At 48.0% G+C, this 21,199-nt stretch overlaps 1 protein-coding gene across 2 annotated transcripts in view; it reads left to right on the top strand.

Moving 5' to 3' along the window:
- LOC103076936 (F-box only protein 17) overlaps positions 1–20,756 on the top strand; it is a 26,597-nt gene extending 5,841 nt beyond the window's left edge. The window contains exons 1-6 of one of the 2 annotated variants that reach the window (XM_007464685.1): positions 13,914–14,022; positions 14,638–15,003; positions 15,712–15,823; positions 17,770–17,865; positions 18,342–18,477; positions 20,600–20,756. In XM_007464685.1, coding sequence (XP_007464747.1) covers positions 14,655–15,003; positions 15,712–15,823; positions 17,770–17,865; positions 18,342–18,477; positions 20,600–20,743 — 837 coding nt within the window. In that variant the 5' untranslated portion in view covers positions 13,914–14,022; positions 14,638–14,654 and the 3' untranslated portion in view covers positions 20,744–20,756. Of the gene's footprint in view, positions 1–13,913; positions 14,023–14,637; positions 15,004–15,711; positions 15,824–17,769; positions 17,866–18,341; positions 18,478–20,599 lie in introns of those variants that run through there. The other variant, XM_007464684.1, reaches the window with a different exon arrangement.
- The last annotated feature ends 443 nt before the right edge of the window (positions 20,757–21,199 follow it).

Genomic DNA, 21,199 nt, shown 5'->3' with positions numbered 1-21,199 from the left:
TTTTTTGTGCTGTACGCGGGCCTCTCACTGTTGTGACCTCTCCCGCTGCGGAGCACAGGCTCCGGACGCGCAGGCACGGGCCCAGCCGCTCGGCGGCACGCGGGATCCCCCCGGACCGGGGCACGAACCCGTGTCCCCTACATCGGCAGGCGGACTCCCAACCACTGCGCCACCAGGGAAGCCCTATTCTGGCAACTTTTGATTCCCATGATACTGAGTGAGTGAGAGAAGCGTCTTGGCTTCCTCTCCTCCCACCTTTTCCTTTCCCATCTTTTGTCAGTTGTACACTTGCTTTCACGCTGTCAAGGTTGATTCCTTCTACGGCCTGTTCTGTTACACTATTTAAGTCTTACATGCTTTAAATGTAAAGTTTGCCGGGTTTGGTTTTTTGTGTGTTTTTTTTTTTTCTTGGACAGCTTTATTGAAGTGCAATTTACATACCATAAAATTCAGCCCTTTTAAGTGTACAATTCAGTGATTTAGTGAATTTAGAGAGTTTTGCAGCCATCACCACAGTTTTAGAGCATTTCTATCACCTCCAAAATATCCCTTGTGCCTATTTGTGATCACTTCCTGTTCCCATGTCCAGTCCCAGGCAATGACTAATCTTTCTTTATGTCTTTTCCGGACATTTCATATGAATCCATCATACAATATGTGGTCTTTTGTGTCTGGCGCTTTCACTTAGCATACTGTTTGGGGGTTCATTCTCATATTGTAGCATGTACCAGTTTTTCATTCCTTTTATTGTTGAACAGTATTCCACTGTATGACTATGCCACATTTCGTTTATCCATTCACCAGTTGATGGACATTTGGATTGTTTCCGAAGATATAATGCTGCTATGCACTTTTGCAGTCAAGTCTTTGTGGGGACATGTGTTTTCATTTCTCTTGGGTAGATAGACTAATAGTAGAATTGCTGGGCTTCATGGTAAGTTTATGTTTAACTTTTTTTTTTTTTAATGTTCAACTTTTAGAGAAACTGTTTTCCAAAGAGGCTGTATGTACCATTTTACATTCCCACCAGCAGTGTGTGAGGGTTCCAGTTTCTCCCTGTCCTTGCCAATCTTTTGGACAATAGCCATTCTAGTGGGCATGAAGTGGCATCACATTGTGATTTCAAATTGCATTTCCTTAATGACTAATGATGTTGAGCATCTTTTCATGTGCTTATTAGTCATTTGTCTTTCTTCTTCAGTGAAATGTGTATTCAAATCTTTCATCAATTTTTTTTTTTGCGGTACGCGGGCCTCTCACTGTTGTGGCCTCTCCCGTTGCGGAGCACAGGCTCCGGACGCGCAGGCTCAGCGGCCACGGCTCACGGGCCCAGCCGCTCCGCGGCATGTGGGATCTTCCCGGACCGGGGCATGAACCCGTGTCCCCTGCATCGGCAGGCGGACTCTCAACCACTGCGCCACGAGGGAAGCCCCTTTCATCAATTTTTAAATTGGATTGTCTTATTATTGAATTTTAAGTGTTCTTTATATATTCTAGATACAAGTCCTTTATCAAATATATGGTATGCAAATATTTTCTGTTAATCTATAGCTTGTCTTTTCATTTTCTTAATGGTGTCTTTTGAAGTACCAAAGTTTAAAAATTTGATGGTGTTTAATTAATCCATTTTTTCTTTTATGAATCATACTTTTGGTATTGTATCTAAGAAATCTTTGCCTAACCCAAGATCATGAGATTTTTCTCCTGTTTTCTTCTAAAAATGTTATAGTTTTAACTCTTACATTTAGGTCTCTGATTCATTTTGAGTTGATGTTTGTGTGTGGTGTGAGGTAAAGACCTAAATTCATCTTTTTGCATGTAGATTTCCTAGCACAATCCAAAAGATTGTCTTTTTTTGAAAAGACAATCTTTATGTTAAGAGACCAGATCTTAAATGTTCTCACCAAAAAGGAAATAATTATGTGAAGTGATAAAGGCGTTGCTAATGCTACAGTGGTAATCATATTGCAATATATAAATGTATCAAATCAACAGGCTGGAGAATTCCCTGGCCGTCCAGTGGTTAGGACTCCTTGCTTCCACTGCCGGGGGTCCAGGTTCGATCCCTGGTCAGAGAACTAAGATCCCACAAGCTACGTGCTGCGGCCAAAAAAAACCCCCCCAAAATAACAGGCTGTACATCTTAAATTTACACAATATTAATTATATCTCAATAAAACAAAAACAATATTTTTCCCATGAAAACCAATAAACAGAGTTAGTATAAGGAGAATGCCCCTAGCCTCCAGGTCAAATGGATTCCTTTTTCTTGTACGTTATCAAATGGATATAACATGGATATGGTTTAGTGTATATCATATTTGTGCCATGACTTTCTTAAACAGTTTTTTGTCTTTCCTGCAGTTTTTTAAAATAGCTTTACTTTTTCTCTTTTGAGAGAAGGATTTTCCTGTTTTTAACTCATCCCATCTATTTCTTGGAATTCTTTTTTTCTTCTTGACAGTCTTCCTTTTTTTTTTTTTTAAAAGACATTCTTCCTCTTTTAGTATCCTGTTCTTGTTTTGCTTTGAATTTCTTCTCAAATCTATGTGTACTCAGGACCAGCTACATAATTTGCAGGGCCCAGTACAAAATGAAAATGTGGGCCCCTTGTTCAAAAACGATTAAGAATTTCAGGTTGGCAGTAGCAGACCATTAAACAAGCATGGAGCCCTTCTAAGTACAACTCCACAGGTCACACACCCATGAAGACTGAAGCCGGCCCTGAGTGTACTAATTAGGGTTTTTCTTTTCCTTTACATTCTTTTGGCCCTCTGAACTGTCTCTGTTACCTCTGGGGTCAGTTAACTTTTGCTCTGCATGTTTATGTTTTTTTTAAAATTAATTAATTAATTAATTAATTATTTTTGGCTGCATTGGGTCTTTGTTGCTGTGCGCGGCTTTCTCTAGTTGCGGTGAGCAGGAGCTACTCTTCGTTGCGGTGTATGGGGCTCTCATTGCGGTGGCTTCTCTTGTTGTGGAGCACGGGCTCTAGGCGTGCGAGCTTCAGTAGTTGTGGCACACGGGCTCAATAGTTGTGGCTTGCAGGCTCAGTAGTTGTGGCTCACGGGCTTAGTTGCTCCGCGGCATGTGAGATCTTCAGGAATCAGGGCTTCAACCCGTGTCTGCTGCATTGGCAGGCGGATTCTTAACCACTGCGCCACCAGGGAAGCCCTGCATGTTTATCTTACTGGTTCTTTTTCAGGCTGCTGGTTGTCTTTAAGCATCTGGTGATCCCTGCTTGTCCAATCACATTTTCAAACGAACAAGGGGCTGGGTGACTTATTTAAGTAACTGGTATGAAATTTGGGGCTTTCGTAAATATGGTCCTGCTTTCCCACTGGCCTCTTTGTCCAGCTGAAGGTATGACTGAGAACCCTGTGTTTGCAGGCAGCACTTGTCAGTGATAACTTGGGGGAAACCAGGCTACTGGGAGCTCACTCCCAGATGCCAGAGTGGGGCAGGCTATCCTCAGGAGCACAGGCAGCCTGGGCACTTCCTGGATGCTTCATGCAATTTTTTCAAAGAACAGTCGTCCAGTATTGTTTTGTTTTTCCTGTACGTGAATGTTGGGCAGCTTGAGATCTGTGTGGCAAAGCATGGGGGAGGAAGGTGAGGGAACAGGGAACCAACAGGCACAGTTTTTCAAAGATGGACTAACCTCTGTCCTCCCTCTGCCCTCTCGACTCCTGACCTGCACTTCACCACAGCCTGGGCCCCTCTGGATCCTCAACTCTGGGTCCAGAGCCTCTGTGGGTCCTTGAGGCTCCATTGTCCCCACCTTGAGTTCTGTCCTAGCCCCTACACTTCTTTCTGCTTTCTGTCTTGCAGAAATTCATCAACATTTCTTTCTTGGTGATGGTCTCCCTCCTGTTCACTTTGCTTTTTAATTTCTTTGCTGTACATAGGGAGGATGCCCTTTGAGAGGGAGACCAGACTGCCCAGATTCCCATCGCCACTCCACCTCTGACTGCTGTGTGACCTTTTGTGCCTCATTTCACCTCTCTGGGCCTCAGTTTCCTCATGGTGTGAAGATCAACTGGGATAATACAGAAGCCACAAAAGGCTACCCCCAATCAGTTCCTGGGTCTGCAGATCTGTCTCACCTGGCCCACACTGTCCTTTATTTTTTTTTCTTGAAATGCACTGCTAACATTTAAAAATTGGGTGATTTCACATAAAAACAGGGATTTCCAATTACTTGACAAACTGGAAAATGTAGCCAAACTGGGCTCACCTTCCTACTGGGCAGTAAATCAGCCAGAGTGAACACTGGCACAGCCTCCAGGCTGGGCTCTTCTCTCCGGTTTGCTTTCACCCAGTTGGTCTCACTTTGGATACTGCCTGTCTCTTGTAGGCATTTGAACTCGGGATTCCTGGGATTCTCTTTTGACAGCATCTAGCAGAGAACCAGCTATTATTATTATGAGGCCAGCCGGGGGCTTGAATGCAGCCCTTGCTCTGATCACCAGGCCCTGCTACCCCAGGCTTGCATTCACCCAGAAAGGGTACCGTTTTTTAAAAATCTACCTAAAAACTCTTACAGGCCAGTAGATGCTCTGATTATCAATAGCTCAGTCTGCCTTCTTAAACGAGAAGACACACCAGATCTTTGTACATGCAAATAATTCCAAAAAGCAAAGAATTTTCAATCTTGTTTTATTGATGATTTTTCTGTAACCATTTGTCACAGGTTAGAAACAACACTGGCACCACAGTTCAGAGTAAAGAGTTAAAATTAATAAGGGAGAGAATTCCCTGGCAGTCCAGGGGTTAGGACTGCGCACTTCCACTCCTGAGGGCGCAGGTTCAGTCCTTGGTCGGGGAACTAAGATCCCACAAGCCGCAAGGTGCGGCCAAAAAAAAAAAAAAATTAATAAAGGAGGATGTCAAGTAGAGGAAAATCTCCCGGGGCCTGAAAAGGAAGCCATTCTGTCTAAAATTGAAAAGATTCACAATACAAGGTGCTGACAACTGCAACTCTCATACATGGTTGATGGGATTGCAAAAGGCACAATCATGCTGAAAAAACGATCCGGCGTGTTCTTGTAAAGTGAAATACACACTTACCATGTGATCCAAGAATTCCACTCCTACATAGTTACTCGTGAGAAATGTCCACACAAACACTTGTATGTGAATGTTCATAGAAGCTTTATTCATAATAGCCTCAAGCTGGAAACAACCCAAATGTCCATCATGCTGGGTGGGTAAACAGGTCGTGGTTTAATCTGTTCAATGGACTACTACTCTGCGATAAAAAGGAGTGAACTGCTGATTGATACATGCAACGATGTGGCTGAATCACAGAATGTTATGCTGAAGGAGAGAAGACACAGGGGCACATTCTATAGTTATCAGTCAGGGTCCAATCAGGAGACTGGAACCACACAGGAATTTCAAGGGAGAATGTTTAATATACAGAATTGTTAATTATAGCAGAGGATTAGAGTTAGAGGGATTAGCTGCTAAGAAATAAGAGAATGCTAAAGAATATAGAAATAGCAAATACAAGAAGCAGCCACTACCCCTAAGATCTAAGACAGAGAGCTTGAGAAAGATGCCAGTCCCAGGCTGTCCGTGGCAGCCCCAGAATCCCTGCTGTTTTTGGAGAACACTTGGAGATGGCTCACTAAAGGGCAAAAGAATCCCTTTGGTGCTGCACCTGCAAAACTTGCTGGAAATCCACCCTCTGGAACTTGCCAGAAGTCTGTCCTCTAGGATGCTAGGGAAAGCAGTTCCCAAGGAAGTATGTCACCAGCGGCACTCAGCTAGGAAACCAGCTGAGGTGGGTGCCAGGGGAGGGTGCTGGCTGAGGGATGCTGCTGACTGCCAGACACCGGAGAAGCATGCATGTACGCTTGGGAATGGGGCAGGAGAAGCTGCCTATCCCGGCAGTCTGGAAGTGGGAAGCAAAACCCCTTCCTCTGTATGACAGACTCTAGGTCCATCCACCTCACTGCAAATAACACATATATATGGAATCTAAAAAAAAAAAAGTACTGATGAACCTAGTGGCAGGGCAGGAATAAATACGCAGACATAGAGAATGGACTTGAGGACACGGGGTGGGGGGAGAGGGAATCTGGGGCGAAGTGAGAGAGTGGCATGGACATACATACACTACCAAATGTAAAATAGATAGCTAGTGGGAAGCAGCCGCATAGCACAGGGAGATCAGTTTGGTGCTTTGCGACGGTCTAGAGGGGTGGGAGGGAGGCTCAAGAGGGAGGGGATACGGAGATATATGTATGCATATTCACTTTGCTGTGCAGCAGAATCTAACACAGCACTTCCTCTTGCAATGCCTCTCTGGCTCCCTCTACTGGAAAAATTTAACATGTCAGCCGGCAAAGGGAAAAGATTTACACGCCCGGATTCCAATTTCTCAACTTGGAGCTGTGAGGAAGTAAATTAATAACTGGCACACTATATGATTCCATTTATATGAAATTCTAGAAGAGAAAACTCGAATTTATAGTGCCAGAAAGCAGATTAGTGGCAGGGATGGAGGTGGGGCTTAACTGGGAAGGGGTAAACCTTTTAGAGTGAAAGAAATGTCCCACATCTTGGCTGTGGGCATGGTTGTACAGTTGTACGCAGTTGTTAGAACACAAATTGTACACTTGAAGTGTGTTCATCTTATTGTATGTAATTTATACATCCATGAAGGTAATTCTTTTAAAAAGGTACCCATTCTGGGAAACAGGGCTCCCTGTGTGCAAATATAAATGGAACATGTACGTGTACACACACAGCAGAAATGCACCACAAATCCCACCACCAAGATTCCCCAGCTTATGCAGGTGCATATCTCTCCATGGGGTGTTATTGGAAGTATTTCTGGCTTTGGCTTGGTGGTTTGCTCATGCATTCTCCCTGAGGAGTTCAAGTTCAACATGGGTGCCCTGGGTAGTTGGCAGAGTTGTGAAAGGGTGATGAGGTAGATGTGTGCCCACCCTCCTCTCCCATTTCCCTTCTCCCCAAGGGGGATCCACAGAGGGCATCTCACTAGGTTCCTAATTCTTTCAGATTATCAAATCCTCATCCAAAGAGCGAAAGCCTACAGCTCTTTTATGACCATTGAGAGTTATTCCTTGAGTCCCAGGCATGGCTTGGGGATATTTGTCCTTCACTGCTCACATCCATCCTTTGAGGTAGGACAATAGTTATCCCCATGTTACAGTCAAGAAAACTGAGGCTCAGAGGCCAGCAACATGCCTAAGTGATGGCCTGCCCAAGAAGAGGCAGAACCAGGATTTGAACGTTGATCGTCTGCCTCCATAGTGGGAGCTCCTGACCATCAGCTATCCTGCTGGGAGCAGCAGCTCAGGATCCTTGAAACCTTCAATTGCTCCCTGCCCTCGGCAGAGGGTCCTAATAGGCTTTACAGATGCTGAATCTTGTTTTTTTTTTACCTTATTTTATTTTTGGCTGCGTTGGGTCTTCGTTGCTGCACGCGGGCTTTCTCTAGTTGTGGCGAGTGGGGGCTATTCTTCGTTGTGGTGCGCGGGCTTCTCATTGCAGTGGCTTCTCTTGCTGCAGAGCATGGCCTCTAGGCGTGTGGGCTTCAGTAGTTGCGGCACGCGGGCTCGGTAGTTGTGGCTCATGGGCTCTAGAGCGCAGCCTCAGTAGTTGTGGCATCCGAGGCATGTGGGATCTTCCTGGACCAGGGCTCGAACCTGTGTCCCCTACGCTGACAGGACGATTCTTAACCACTGTGCCACCAGGGAAGCCCGGACACTGAATCTTTGACAGTTGGGTCTTTTCTACCCCCATGATTATATTCTGAAAAAATTCAACGATACAGAAAAGCGAATTCAAGCATACAGAAAAGCTGATTAAAAAAATTATTTTTATTTTTATTTTTTGCCATGCTGCACAGCTTGTGGGATCTTAGTTCCCTGATCTGGAATGGAACCCACGCCCTCGGCAGTGAGAGCTCCAAGTCCTAACACTCGACCGCCAGGAAATTCCCAAAGCTGAAATAATTATGCAGTGAATAAACACTGACTCCTAAGAAAGGGAGACAAGGCCAATACCCATGTATTTTTTTAGAACGATACTGAAATATTACTATTCACAGTAACTGTTCAGTCTTCCAAATTCATAAAACAAAAGTTAACAACATGATATTTCAAGTACCAAAATGTGCCAGGGTTTGATCCCTGGTAGGGGAACTAAGATCCCACATGCTGCACCACACAGCCAAAAAAAAAGAGAGAGAGAGGACAATTCCATCATCGTGATTTGTACAACTACAAAGAAAATAAAGTGTTTACTTTTATGTGGCAAAAAGCATTAAAAAAAAAAAAAAAGAGTGGCTACTCAGGGAAAAGTATGCGCTAGCAGGAGACCACGTGGAGACGGAGAAATGCTGGGGAGCCCCCAGCTGTTTGAGTCTCCACCTCCGGTGGTGCTCGACAGAGGAGTGATGAGCCTTCAGGTGACGCAGCACCAGCCCCTGCCTGAGGACCACTGCATGAGAGCCGCTGAGAACTGCTTGGCTGAGCCCAGTCAGTCCCCAGAGCCATAAAAAATAATCATAAAATAATGGTTATTATAAGTATATGCCACCAGACCATGGCAATGGTATCACCACTGAGTCACGGAGGTATTTTTGTGCAAAATTTTCCATCACTATAAAAAGGCCCTACTTGATTGGAGGAACCACTGAGGAGAGAGAGAAGCTGCCTCTTAATACTCTCATGGGGTCCTTAATTTAAAAATAATCCTATCGTGCTCACTTTGGCAGCACATATACTAAAATTGGAACAATAGAGAGAAGATTAGCCTGGCCCCTGCACCAGGATGACAAGCAAATCTGTGAAGCGTTCCGTATTTTAAAATGATAGTAATAATAATCATCCTATCTTTTGTTTGATAACAGTGGGGAGAGCTTTTTGGACATCTTTTGGTTCCTTTCCATGGACTACCATCTCTGTTTTTATTGTTGTTATCGTTTCTAGTAAACCTTTTCTAGAAAGTACACAAAATGTACAGCCTGATGAATTTTTACAAACGAACGCACATGTAACCAGCCCTCAGATCAAGAAACAAGAAGAAAGAAAAAGAAATCTTTCTAAATGTTTCTAAAGGCAAAGTTCCTCTGCCCAGATGGAACTTTTTTTTTTGACTTATTGCAGTATAGTTAATTTACAATGTTGTGTTAATTTCTGCTGTACAGCAAAGTGACTCAGTTATACATATATACATATACATTCATTTTTATACTCTTTTCCATTATGGTTTATCACAGGATATTGAATATAGTTCCCTGTGCTATACAGTAGGACCTTGTGGTTAATTCATTCTATAATATTTATAATAGTTTGCATCTGCTAATCCCAAACTCTCAGTCCATCCCTCCCCCACCCCCCTCCCTCTTGGCAACCAACCACAAGTCTGTTCTCTATGTCTGTGAGTCTGTTTCTGTTTCACAGATACATTCATTTGTGTCATATTTTAGTTCCACATATAAATGATATCATATGGTATTTGTCTTTTTCTGATTTGCTTCACTTCGTATGATAAGCTCCAGGTCCATCCATGTTGCTGCAAATGACATCATTTCATTCTTTTTATGGCTGAGTAGTATTCCACAGTATAAATGGACAACATCTTCTTTATCCATTCCAGATGGAACTTTTAATGCTGACTGGAATTCTCTTGGCCACCCTTTGTTAGTGGTACCTGTCCCCTGAAATACAGGTCACTGAGCATCGTTACATTTAGCAAGTGCTGCATAACAGACCACTCAAAACACGATAACTTAAAACAATAACCATTCCTTTATTATATTGACGGCTCTGGGGATTGACTGGACTCAGCTAAGCAGTTCTCAGGGGCTCTTGTGCAGGTGCCATTAGGCAGTGGTTGGGACTGGGTCATCTGAGGGCTCATTCACTCCCCTCTGTAGCACCTTCGATGGGGAGACCCAAACAGCTAGGGCTCCCAAGCATGTCTATCTCCCTGTGCATCTCCAATGTGACAACTTCAGGGCAGCCAGACTTACATGGTGATTCAGGCCGTGGTGTGCTGGAGCTGGCTCGCACTGGATCCTGGAAGCACATTGTGGACAGCTCTTTCCAACGCCAAAGTCCAGGGGTGTCATGTTGGTAGCTTGCTGTCAGCCATGGAAGGTGTATTCACACCACAGAAATCAGCACATGCTACACACCCAGACTCTTTTCTTTTTCCCCTACAGAGCCAGTTGTTAAACGTTTAGGAGCACACCACTGGACTCACGGCTCCCCATGCATGCATCCCCAGAGTCAGGCAGAGGCTGTATCCTCTTTCCTGACCCAGCCTCTGAAATTCCTTAGCAATGTCACTTCTGCAATGCTCTGAAAGGCGAAGCAATCCCAAAGGCCTGCCCATGTCAAGGGGAGGGCTGTGGACGCCACTCCTTAATGGAGAATGGCCAGTTCCCGGGAAAGATCGCATCAGTTTGCATACGTTTTTATAACCATCTGGGGAAGATGTCTGCCATGCATCACAGGTCCCTGGAAACCGAATATCAGTAGCATCTCCCAGTCACTGTGACAACCAATACAATATCCTCCCCACCAAACACACACACACACACACACACACTCCCAAACACCCTAGCAGCAGGCAGTGCCGTGCCATTCTGACCCAGCCAGTAGTTGGCATTCAGCCGTGTTGGACATGTTGGCTACAAGGCACCTCGTGGTCCTCAGGAGAGCATCACACACAAGCATTTTGAATACCCAGGGCTCGTATGGTACACCACTTGAAGGTCCTTGGCCCTCAGTGAAGTCTGGCTGCCCTCGTTGTGTGAGGGGGCCACCCTCAGCTCCAGGGATCCCCTGTTTGCCAGTGATCGGCACACATCCATACCGGCCAAGCTGGTGGATTCGCTTGTAAATTGCAGCTAATTATTAATGCAGCTAATAACCACCTGGGGCAAAGCACACCCTAGTCTCTAAAGCGTGTCTCCACAACTCCAGTTCTCTGTTGTGGGGGTGAAAGGGAATCGGGCTTTGTGCCACGTCCACGGACCACTGGCTTGATAGATCCTTAATCCTTAACAAGACCTTAATCAATTTATTTCAAAATAGTAACAGCTGACATGAATGGAGCACTTACTGGCATTAGATAGTATAACAAGCATTAGATCATTGAAGCCTCTTAACCCAGGGCAACCTCCGAGGATTGTTTTGGCCATTAAAACACGATGATGGGATTCAGTGCGATGATCCAGCTTAAATGCTCAGCACTGGTGGTTTAGTAAGGGCTCAGTAAATGTCACCAGATGAAAATATTGTAGCTAAATGGTTGCTCGCCATCTTTTTATGGTGTGTAATGATAATAGCAACTAACATAATTTAGTGTCTAATATTATATCAATACTAGTTTTATTTATGAGACACCAGCAATTATTTAAGCGCTTTACAAATAAATATTAATTTGTTTCATCCTCACAATAACCCTATGAAGTGGGTAAGGTTAACATCCTCATTTTCAGAAGAGGAAACTGAGGCATAAAAAGTTGAAGTGATTTGCCCTGGAGGCAAGAGGCTTAGCTGGGACTCAAACCCAGGCTGGCTGGACCCAGGCATGAGCATTTCATCACTAAGCTCTTCTTCCCTGATGGGGAAATGAAATGCATTTCTCACTATGTCTTGAGCTAATCACTGAGTTTTTGTTAAATGAAGGTGTTTCACCTTGCTATGCCTCAGTTTGCTCATCTGTGAAGTGGGTTTCTTTAGGGAAGAATAAAGTAGGAAAACGGGAAGGAGGAGGAGGTGATGGTCATGAGGCCCTGAAATTGTAAATAATGTGGCCAGGGACAGTCTCATGGAGAAGTTGACATTTGAGCAAAGATTGAAGGGAATGTGGAGGTGAGCAAAGAAATGCTCTGGTTCCAGGTGGAGGAAACAGCCTGTGCAAAGGCCCTGAGGTGTGGAGGCCAGTGTGGCTGGGGCAGAGTGAGCGAGGGGGAGATGAGGGCAGGGAGGTGATGGGTACAGATCATGTGGGGCTTGTGGGCTGCACTGAGGACCTTGCCCTGACCCTGAGTGAGGTGGAGCCACAGGAGGGCTCTGAGCAGGGCAGGGACAGGACCTGACTCAGGTGTTCACACCTGACAGCTAGGGAAAGGAGCAGGGAGACAGTAATGGTCCAGGAGAGAGGTGATGGAGAATAGAGGAGGTTCAAAGACTCATCCCTGGGACTTCCCTGGTGGCGCAGTGGTTAAGAATATGCCTGCCAATGCAGAGGACATGGGTTCAGTCCCTAGTCTGGGAAGATCCCACATGCTGCAGAGCAACTAAACCCACACGCCTCAACTACTGAGCCCGCATGCCACAACTACTGAAGCCCACACACTTAGAGCCCGTGCTCCGCAACAACAGAAGCCACCTCAATGAGAAGCCCATGCACCGCAACAAAGAGTAGCCGAGTAGCCCCCACTTGCCGCAACTAGAGAAAGCCCACGCGCAGCAACGAAGACCCAACGCAGTCAAAAATAAATAAATATATTTTTTTAAAAAAGACCATCCCTGACACTGAAATCAGAGTGAGGAGGAAGGAACAGCTGAGGAGACTGACTATAGGAGCCACAGGCAGATGGGAGGGGTCCAGAGGGACATGCTGGCCCAGAGCTAAGTGAGAAGAGAGTCACCTCACTGTGTCAGGTGCTGCTGACAGGTCAAGCAAGGTGAGGATTGAACAGTGACTACTGGCTCAGCACCAAGGGGGGCGGTCATTGGTGACCTTGACGTTTCAGGGTAGAGATGGAGGGCAAAGTCTGATTAGAGAAGGTTTGAGAGAGAATATCAGTAGAAAATACGGAGGCAATGAGTGTGACAACTTTTTGGAGAAGATTTACTATAAAGAGGAGCAAAGAAATGGGGTCAGAGCTGGAAGGAGAGGTGGAGTCAAGAGGAGTTTGATTTGTTTTCAAATGAGAGATGACTCTGTGTGAGCTGATGGGAATGATCCAGTGCAGAGGGGGAAGCTGAAGGTGCAGCAGAGAGAGGGGAGAACTGTGAGACGGTGACCTGGGGTGGGAGCGGTCACGGTGGGAAAGCACAAGTGGTACATGGGGCGGTGGGGGGTCTATGGATGTTCACTTCCCATCGATTTTAATTTTTCTGCAAAATAAGAAGCAAGGAGGGAATTCCCTGGTGGTCCAGTGGCTAGGACTCCGTGCTTCCACTGCAGGGAGCATGGGTTCTATCCCTGGTAGGGGAACTAAGATCCCCCATGCTGCGCGGCGTGGCAAAAAAAAAAAAAAAAAAAAATAGGAAGCAAAGAGAGTGAAAAGGTGGAAGGAAGTATGATGTGTTGGGGATAGGGGAGAAGGTGTGAAATAGTTATCTACAGAGAGGAAGAGCAAGAGGATAAGAGAAATGTAATCTGATTGCCAGGCAGCACTGTGGGTACGCTTGAGCATCAAGTGCACAAACTTAAAGTGAGACCAGCCAGTGGAGTTGTACGTTGTTCTTCAGCTGCTTTAAACTGTGTGGGTACAGGCACAGGTAGGTGGCGGGCTGGATTTAACCGGGGCTCGCGTAGGAGGAAGCCAGAGGAGGCAAGGGTGTATGCAAAGAATGTTTTAAATGATTAACCAAGGAATTTAAACTGGATAAGGAAGAACTGAGGACTTGAGGGGGTGTGGGGCAGTGAAAAAGAGGTAGGGACAAAGGATGGGAGATCAAAGTGGGTTGGAAGGACTGTATGTGTGTGGGGGGGTAGGTCTATGGCACTGGAGGGAGAGAGCTGGAAAGAGAGGAGGTGATGCGTGGAGAGTGAGAAGCCTGAGACTGAGGCTGTGGTTACTGAGACAAGGTGTAGGTGCGACCACGGGATGGAAGGGCTAGAAGAACAGCTGGTCAGGGAACAAGAGAGACCTGGTGGCAGAAGGAAGAATCGTCATCCTGGATATGGAAATCACCAAGAACGTTGATAAGAGCAGCTTGAGTGGCTTCGAGCCTGGAGCTAAAATCATGGAGAAGTGAGGGGTAGTCATCTGGGTCAGCAGATGATGATAAGGTGACAAACGATCTACCCTGATGATGAGATTCATAGCTGTGGTGTTTGGGGGAGGATGGAGGGAGAATCTCTGGAAACAGCACCAGGGAGCAAGGAGATTTACCCACTTGGAAGGCCCACAGGACAGCTGAGTTCTGGTTAGAGCAAAAATGTGACAAGAATCTTCAGCGAAGAGATTGAGGAAATAGATTTTGCTGAAGGACAGGTCCTGGATTCCAAAGGCCCGAGAGTTGGGACAGCTTGGGGGATGGGGTGGAAATGGTTTCCTCCTCGGTGGATTTTTCTCATGGGTCTTCAGTGTGCATATGGTCATATGTAAAGTGCTTAGCCAGACACAAGTGCACCGGCCAGAGACAGAAGTCTTGGTTAGCAGTCCTGGTGGGGTCGTGATCAGGCCAGGGGTTTGTTGCTTGAGGGGGAAAGGTGGGGAGAAACCGGTCCCTGTCCAGAGCCAAGTGGCAGGAAATAGATGCTGGATTTTCTTGGTTATGGCAGTCCCCCGGTCGCCCGTGTACCTGGTGAGGTCACGGTCAAGTCACAGAGGACTTGCGTCCTGGAAGGAGAGGTGGAGGGAGGCCGGGCTGCTCTGACCCGCCGACCCCTCTCGACCTGCAGGACTCTGGCGGCCGGAGATGGGCGCCCGGCTTTCGCAGCGGCGGCTGCCCGCGGACCCGCCCATAGCCTTGGACGCGCTGCCGCCGGAGCTGCTCGTGCAGGTGCTGAGCCACGTGCCACCGCGAGCGTTAGTGACGCGCTGCCGCCCAGTGTGCCGCGCCTGGCGCGACGTGGTGGACGGGCCCACCGTGTGGCTGCTGCAGCTGGCCCGCGACCGCAGCGCGGAGGGCCGCGCACTCTACGCGGTGGCCCAGCGCTTCCCGCCCAACAGCGAGGACGAGGAGGAGTTCCCACTCTGCGCCCTGGCGCGCTACTGCTTGAGAGCGCCCCTCGGCCGCAACCTCATCTTCAACTCCTGCGGAGAGCGTGGGTGCCGGGGACAGGGGATAGCAGCAGGGGCGGGGAAAAAAGAGACCAAAAGGATGTGTGGCCTGGGGACCCAGGCGAGGTGGAGTGAGTGGCCGTGGGCAGGGTGAAGCAGACAGGGGCGGGGCCGGGAGCCAGGGGACGTGGTCGAGGCTCTTGGGAAACCGGGTGGGAGGAGCCAGGGGCTATGGGCCATATAGCGAGCCAAGATGGCCGGGCGAGACAGAGCAGAAGGATCCAGGGGACTGGGCCGGGAAGCTATGCTTGAACTGTAGTTTAGGTGGGCGCGGTCAAAGGGGAGGAGCCAGGGGAGGCCTGGGGAGAAGCCGATTGGGTGCTGGCAGGGGCGGAGCTTGCATAGAAATATAAGGTCGTATTGAGAGGCTGTGGGGAGGGAACTGAGTGAGTGGGCGGGACCAAGGTAGGAGGGGCCCGGAAGCGGTGGTGTAAGGAGCCCGGGGCGGGGCCAGAATTGAAGCCCAGTAGTTTGAGAGTGAAGGGAGGCAGAACAGGGGTCGGGGCCTAGAGAGGCTGGGGAGAAGCTGAGTGGATGGGCAGGGCTGAGTGACGCCGTTGTGGGGTGGGACCACGAATACAGCCTGCTGGGAGGGAGGAGCTGGTGGGCGGAGCAAGCTAGATGGTGGCGGGCTCTCTGCGGGGCGGGCTGGCGGGCGAATCCCTGGTGTTCAACCCTTTTATATCTCACAGAGGGCTTCAGAGGCTGGGAGGTGGAGCACGGCGGGAATGGCTGGGCTGTGGAAAAGAACCTAATACTGGTGCCGGGCGCTCCTTCCCAGACCTGCTTCGTGACTTCTTTCGAGTGAGTGGCCCTTGATCCCTGGTGCGAGGGAGGGGGACCCTACCCTACCGTCCTCATCCTCACCCTCACCCACTTTCAGCCTCTCCTTCCCACATTCATTTATTCAGTCAGTCAACCAGCTAATATTTGTTGAGGGCCTACCAGGTACCAGGCACTGTTTTACATGTCAGAGACACAAGGAAAACTCAGAAAGATCAGGAACCTGCTCTTTTTTCATTTGCATTTTAGATGTAGGGTTGGGGAAGCCATTAAACGCATAAACAGTAAAATAAAAACAACAACATAATAAACATTTAGAGGGCTTACTCTATGCCAGATGCTTTACATGTAAATTTTTAAATCCTGGCAATAACCCTATGACACAAATACCATTATTATAAATGGTGGAGCTGGGATTCGAACCCAGGTAGTCTGACTTCAGAGCTTCTGATGGTGATAAATGCTGTGAAGACATAAAAACAGTTTGATTGGCTGATTCTCTTCATCCTCATACCCCATACCCATTTTCCTTGTGCCCTCCCCCCACAGTCAACCATTCTCGTGGCATCTAGCTTTCTAGTAGTTACCAGTTTATTAGGGGTGATGGGATATCTCATTGTTATTTTAATTTGCATGTTTCAGTTTACTAATAATTAAACATCTCTTCATGTGCTTATTAGCTTTTTGGATTCCCTCTTTTGTAAATTGCCTGTTCATATTTTCTATTAAGGTTGATATCTTATTCTCGTTGATATACAAGAATTTCTTGTATATTCTAGCTGTCAGTCCCTTGTCCATCCTGGACATTATAGAAATCCCCCACTCTACCATCTGCATTAACTATGTCCATGGTGTTATTTGGTATTTACATATGATCAAATTCATCTTTTTGCTTTAGAATTTGTTTTTTGAAATTTTGTTTAAAAAATCCTTCCCTACCCTTAGATCCTAACAGTGTTCTCTTATACTCTCTTCTAGTAACCTCATAGTTTTATCTTTTACATTTAGATCTTTAATCCACCTTGAATGTGATGTTCGGTAAGGATCCAGTTTTCTTTTTATCCCCCTCCTCATATTGAGCCAGTTTTCCCAACACCATCTACTAAAGAATCCTTCCCTTCCCCCATGGAATGGCAGTGCCACCTCTATCATTTATGAAGTTCCCATACAAACCTAGGTCTGTCCTGGAGCACTCTGCTCAGTTCTGGTCAATTTATCAGTTCTTCTGATAAATCACTATTTCTGTTATTATGGCACATTGGAATTCGAGGAGAAGGACTGTTTACAAAGGTGCAGGCAGAACACAAGAGATACTACAGGACTCGAGGCTAGTAACAGTGGGGGGAAGGGACCTTACCACCCCTAGGCCTGGCAGGGGTAAGGGGAGGAAGCAATTACCGAAACATGAAGACAGAGAAGGCTGGGAGGAGAGGGCACTCTGGAGAGGGCCCTTTTGTTGAGAAATACAACATTCCCACGATGATCCCTTGGGAGGGAGCCAGGAGAATAAATACCCTGATTTCACTCTCTTCTCCCTTCTATCTGCTGCTGGAGCTTCCCATTGGCTGACCCAACAGGAAGTAGAGGGTAAGGGAGACCTTTCCATACAGGCAACACAACCTTAGACCATGGGCCTCTTGGTGCTTGAGGAGACCCCAGAATTCTCTGCTCAGATGTCTAGTATGTGGGCCTCCATTTGTATTCATGTCCCGGTCCCCACAAATATTAGGGGCAGGCCTGCATACAGTCAGCTTCCTGGAGCCCACAGCAGAGTGAAGGGTGGAGGGGATCTGAGAGGCCAGTGGGGTTGCGCAGCCCATCATACATCTTGTCTGGTAGACAACCCTGATGGGCTGCTTTAGACAGGGTAGTCAGGGGAGGCTTCTGGGAGGAGGTGATTTCTGGGCTGTGACTTGAATGACAGGACTCTCTACCCCCCCACCCGTCCTATCATCCCCCCTTCCTAGATGGTGCTTCAAGAGGCAGCTTGTGGACTTGGTGATGGAGGGTGTGTGGCAGGAGCTACTCGACAGCTCCCAGATCGAGATCTGTGTGGCCGACTGGTGAGTGGAGAACCCCCCGTGGTGGCAGCAGTTCTGCAGAAGGGAGTCATTTCACACCCCCATCAACCCCACAGGCTGGCACTGCTACTGTGCCCCCTTCATAGTGAGGCTGACAGAGGGGAAGCGATGCTCTCATAGTAGCAGAGCCAGGGAGGGGCGGAGCTTTGGTGAGCCCAGAGCCCCCAGATTCCTACACCCTCAAGCTCCTCCCCAAGGTTGTGGTTCCTCCCCAGAACACCATTACCTCCCCAACCCCCTCCATATACACCTGACCCAGAGCCTCCTGAATCTGCCCCCAGGAGCACCCAGGCTCTTCCCCCAGGCCCTGGCTCCACCTCAGGGGCACCTAGGCTCCTCCCCCTAGGTTCCCAGGCCTAACTTCATCAAAGTGCAGGGAGGCCAGACCTCAGTCGCCCTCCCCAACCCAGAGACCTGAGTGGGTGGTGAGGCTATCAAGGCTCACTGCCACCCGGCAGGTGGGGTGCCCGGGAGAACTGTGGCTGCGTCTACCGGCTCCGGGTCCGCCTCCTGGACATGTACGAAAACGAAGTGGTCAAGTTCTCGGCATCACCCAACCCGGTCCTTCAGTGGACTGAAAGAGGCTGCCGACAGGTGGGTTCAGACTACCTTCCCTGACCCAAAGGCACACCCACCTCTCACCCTGCTCAAATTCTGCTCTCAGCACTGCTGGGTATCTGTAACAACAGCTAACAATCATTGAACCCTTATTACAGGCCCGCCCAAGAGTTTCACCCATTAATTCATTTCATTAGCACAATGGCCTCCTTGTTCAACAGACATTTTTGAGCACTTACTGTGTGCCTGCCATGCTCTAGTTGCTAGAAATGCAGCAGTGAACCAAAGTCCTTGCTCCATCCCCATTCTAGAGTTGGAGAAACTGAGGCACGGGAGGTTAGGTGACTGGCCCGAAGTCACCCTAAAGCGTGCAGGGTGACAGTCAACCCTAGGCTGGCTCCTGAGCCTAAACTGTCATTGTCATCATACCTCACTTATCAAAGTAACCTTTTAGGTGGTCTTTTGGTTTCCATTCCTGATCTCTTCCCACCCACCCCCAACCCAACACACAAACTCAGCATTCAGAAAGCTCCTATTAAAAAGTGAGTCAGGGGCTTCCCTGGTGGCGCAGTGGTTAAGAATCCTCCTGCCAATGCAGGGGACACAGGTCCGAGCCCTGGTCTGGGAAGATCCCACATGCCGTGGAGCAACTAAGCCTGTGCGCCACAACTACTGAGCCTGCAGTCTAGAGCCCGCGCACCTAAAGCCCATGCTCCGCAGCAAGAGAAGCCACCGCAATGAGAAGCCCGAGTACAGCAACAAAGAGTAGCCCTCGCTCACCGCAACTAGAGAAAGCCCGCGTGCAGCAACGAAGACCCAACACAGCTAAAAATAATAAATAAATTAATTAATTTTTATTATTATTATTTTTTTTTGCGGTACGCGGGCCTCTCACTGTTGTGGCCTCTCCCGTTGTGGAGCACAGGCTCCAGACGCGCAGGCTCAGCGGCCATGGGTCACGGGCCCAGCTGCGCCGTGGCGTGTGGGATCCTCCCAGACCAGGGCACGAACCCGCGTCCCCTGCATCGGCAGGCAGACTCTCAACCACTGCGCCACCAGGGAAGCCCATAAATTTATTTTTTAAAAAATGTGAGTCAGACCACGGATCTCACCTGCTTGTAACCCTCCCGTGGCTACATCTCAGAGCAAAAGCCAACATCCTATCACGCAGCTATAAAAAGGAATGACGTACAGATTCACACTTCAACATGGGTGAGCCTTGGAAACTGTGCTAAGTGAAAGAAGCCAGACACAAAAGGCCACATATTGTATGATTGCATTTATATGAAATTTCCAGAATAAGCAAAGCCATAGCGACAGAAAGCAGATAGATTAGTGGTTGCCAGAGGATAGGGGGAGGGAGGAATTGGAAGTGACAGCTAAGGGATTCGAGGTTTTTTTCCTGGGGTGATGAAAATGTTCCAGAATTAGATAGTGGTGATGATTGCATAACATTACGAACACACACACACACACACAAACAAAAAAACCACTGAATTGTACAGTTTTAAATGGTACATTTTATGTTAGGTGGGTTTTAGCTCAATTTAAAAAATTCAAGAAGATTAAAAAGCCAGAAGCCAGGGACTTCCCTGGCAGTCCAGTGGTTGACTCCACGCTTCCACTGCAGGGGACGTGGGTTCAATCCCTGGTCAGGGGAACCAAGATCCCACATGCCGAGTGGTGTGGCCAAAAAAAAAAGAAAGCCAGAAGCCAAAGTCCTACTGTGGCCGATCTCAAAGGCCCCACACGATCTGCCCGCTACCTCCCTGACCCCATCTCTTACTTCTCCCCTCACTCTGCTCCAGGCACACTGCCACCTCAGGGCCTTTGCACTGACTGTTCCTGTCTGGAACACTCCAGATCCCCACTTGGCTCCCCCGCCCCATCAGGTCTCTGTCATCTCAGTGGGGCCCTTGCTTTACAATCCCACCCTCCTGCAGTATTTCCTCCGCCCTTTCCCCCATCTGTCTTCAGCATCACAGTCTAGACTCTCAGCTTCACCAGGATACGATCTTTTGGCTGCTTTCTTCACGGCTATATCCCCAGCGTCTGGAGCAGGGCCAGGTACCTACTTGGTGTTGGGGAATATCTGTTGAGGTTGCGGAGGAAGAGGAGTCCATGGAGCCTCACTCCCTCACTCTCCTTCCCTGCACAGGTCTCCCACGTCTTTACCAACTTTGGCAAGGGCATCCGCTATGTGTCTTTTGAGCAGTATGGAAGAGACACGCGTTCCTGGCTGGGGCACTATGGTGCCCTCGTGACCCACTCCAGCGTGAGGGTCAGGATCCGCCTGTCCTAGCTAACCAGCCTGATCCAGCCTTCCGGGACAGAATGCCATCTGCCAGACACCATCGTCAATCGAGGTCGGCTCTGCAGCCAGGAGCCGGAGGATGCCCGGGGACAGTGGGGGTCCCGTGTAGCCTGTTCCCGGAATGTTTCCAGTGAACCCCACTTGCTGCTGCTTCAGCGTGGTGGCCCCCATGCTATTCGAGAAACCAGGGATCCAACCAGGCTGGTCACTTGCTTCTGCAGCTTCCCAGGGGGAGTGTCAAAGAGTAACTCAGAGACTTGTACGTTACTTGCAAATTTTTTTCTCACATGTGTGGATATCAGTTGACAGACTGAGTCAAAAAACAAAGGCCAAACCAGAATTTCAAATAGAGGAAAGCTGCTGACAATCTTGGACAAGGACTCTTATCAGCATGTTTTGGGGGCAAGGTGATTGCTGGCAGGGAGCAGAGGTCCTTGAGGGGAC

This window comes from Lipotes vexillifer, unplaced genomic scaffold, assembly GCF_000442215.2.
Source record: "Lipotes vexillifer unplaced genomic scaffold, Lipotes_vexillifer_v1.1 scaffold1815, whole genome shotgun sequence".
Taxonomy (NCBI): Eukaryota; Metazoa; Chordata; class Mammalia; order Artiodactyla; family Lipotidae; genus Lipotes; species Lipotes vexillifer.
The sequence above is the reverse complement of the archived record's forward strand: the minus strand, read 5'-3'. Positions and strand labels throughout refer to the sequence as shown.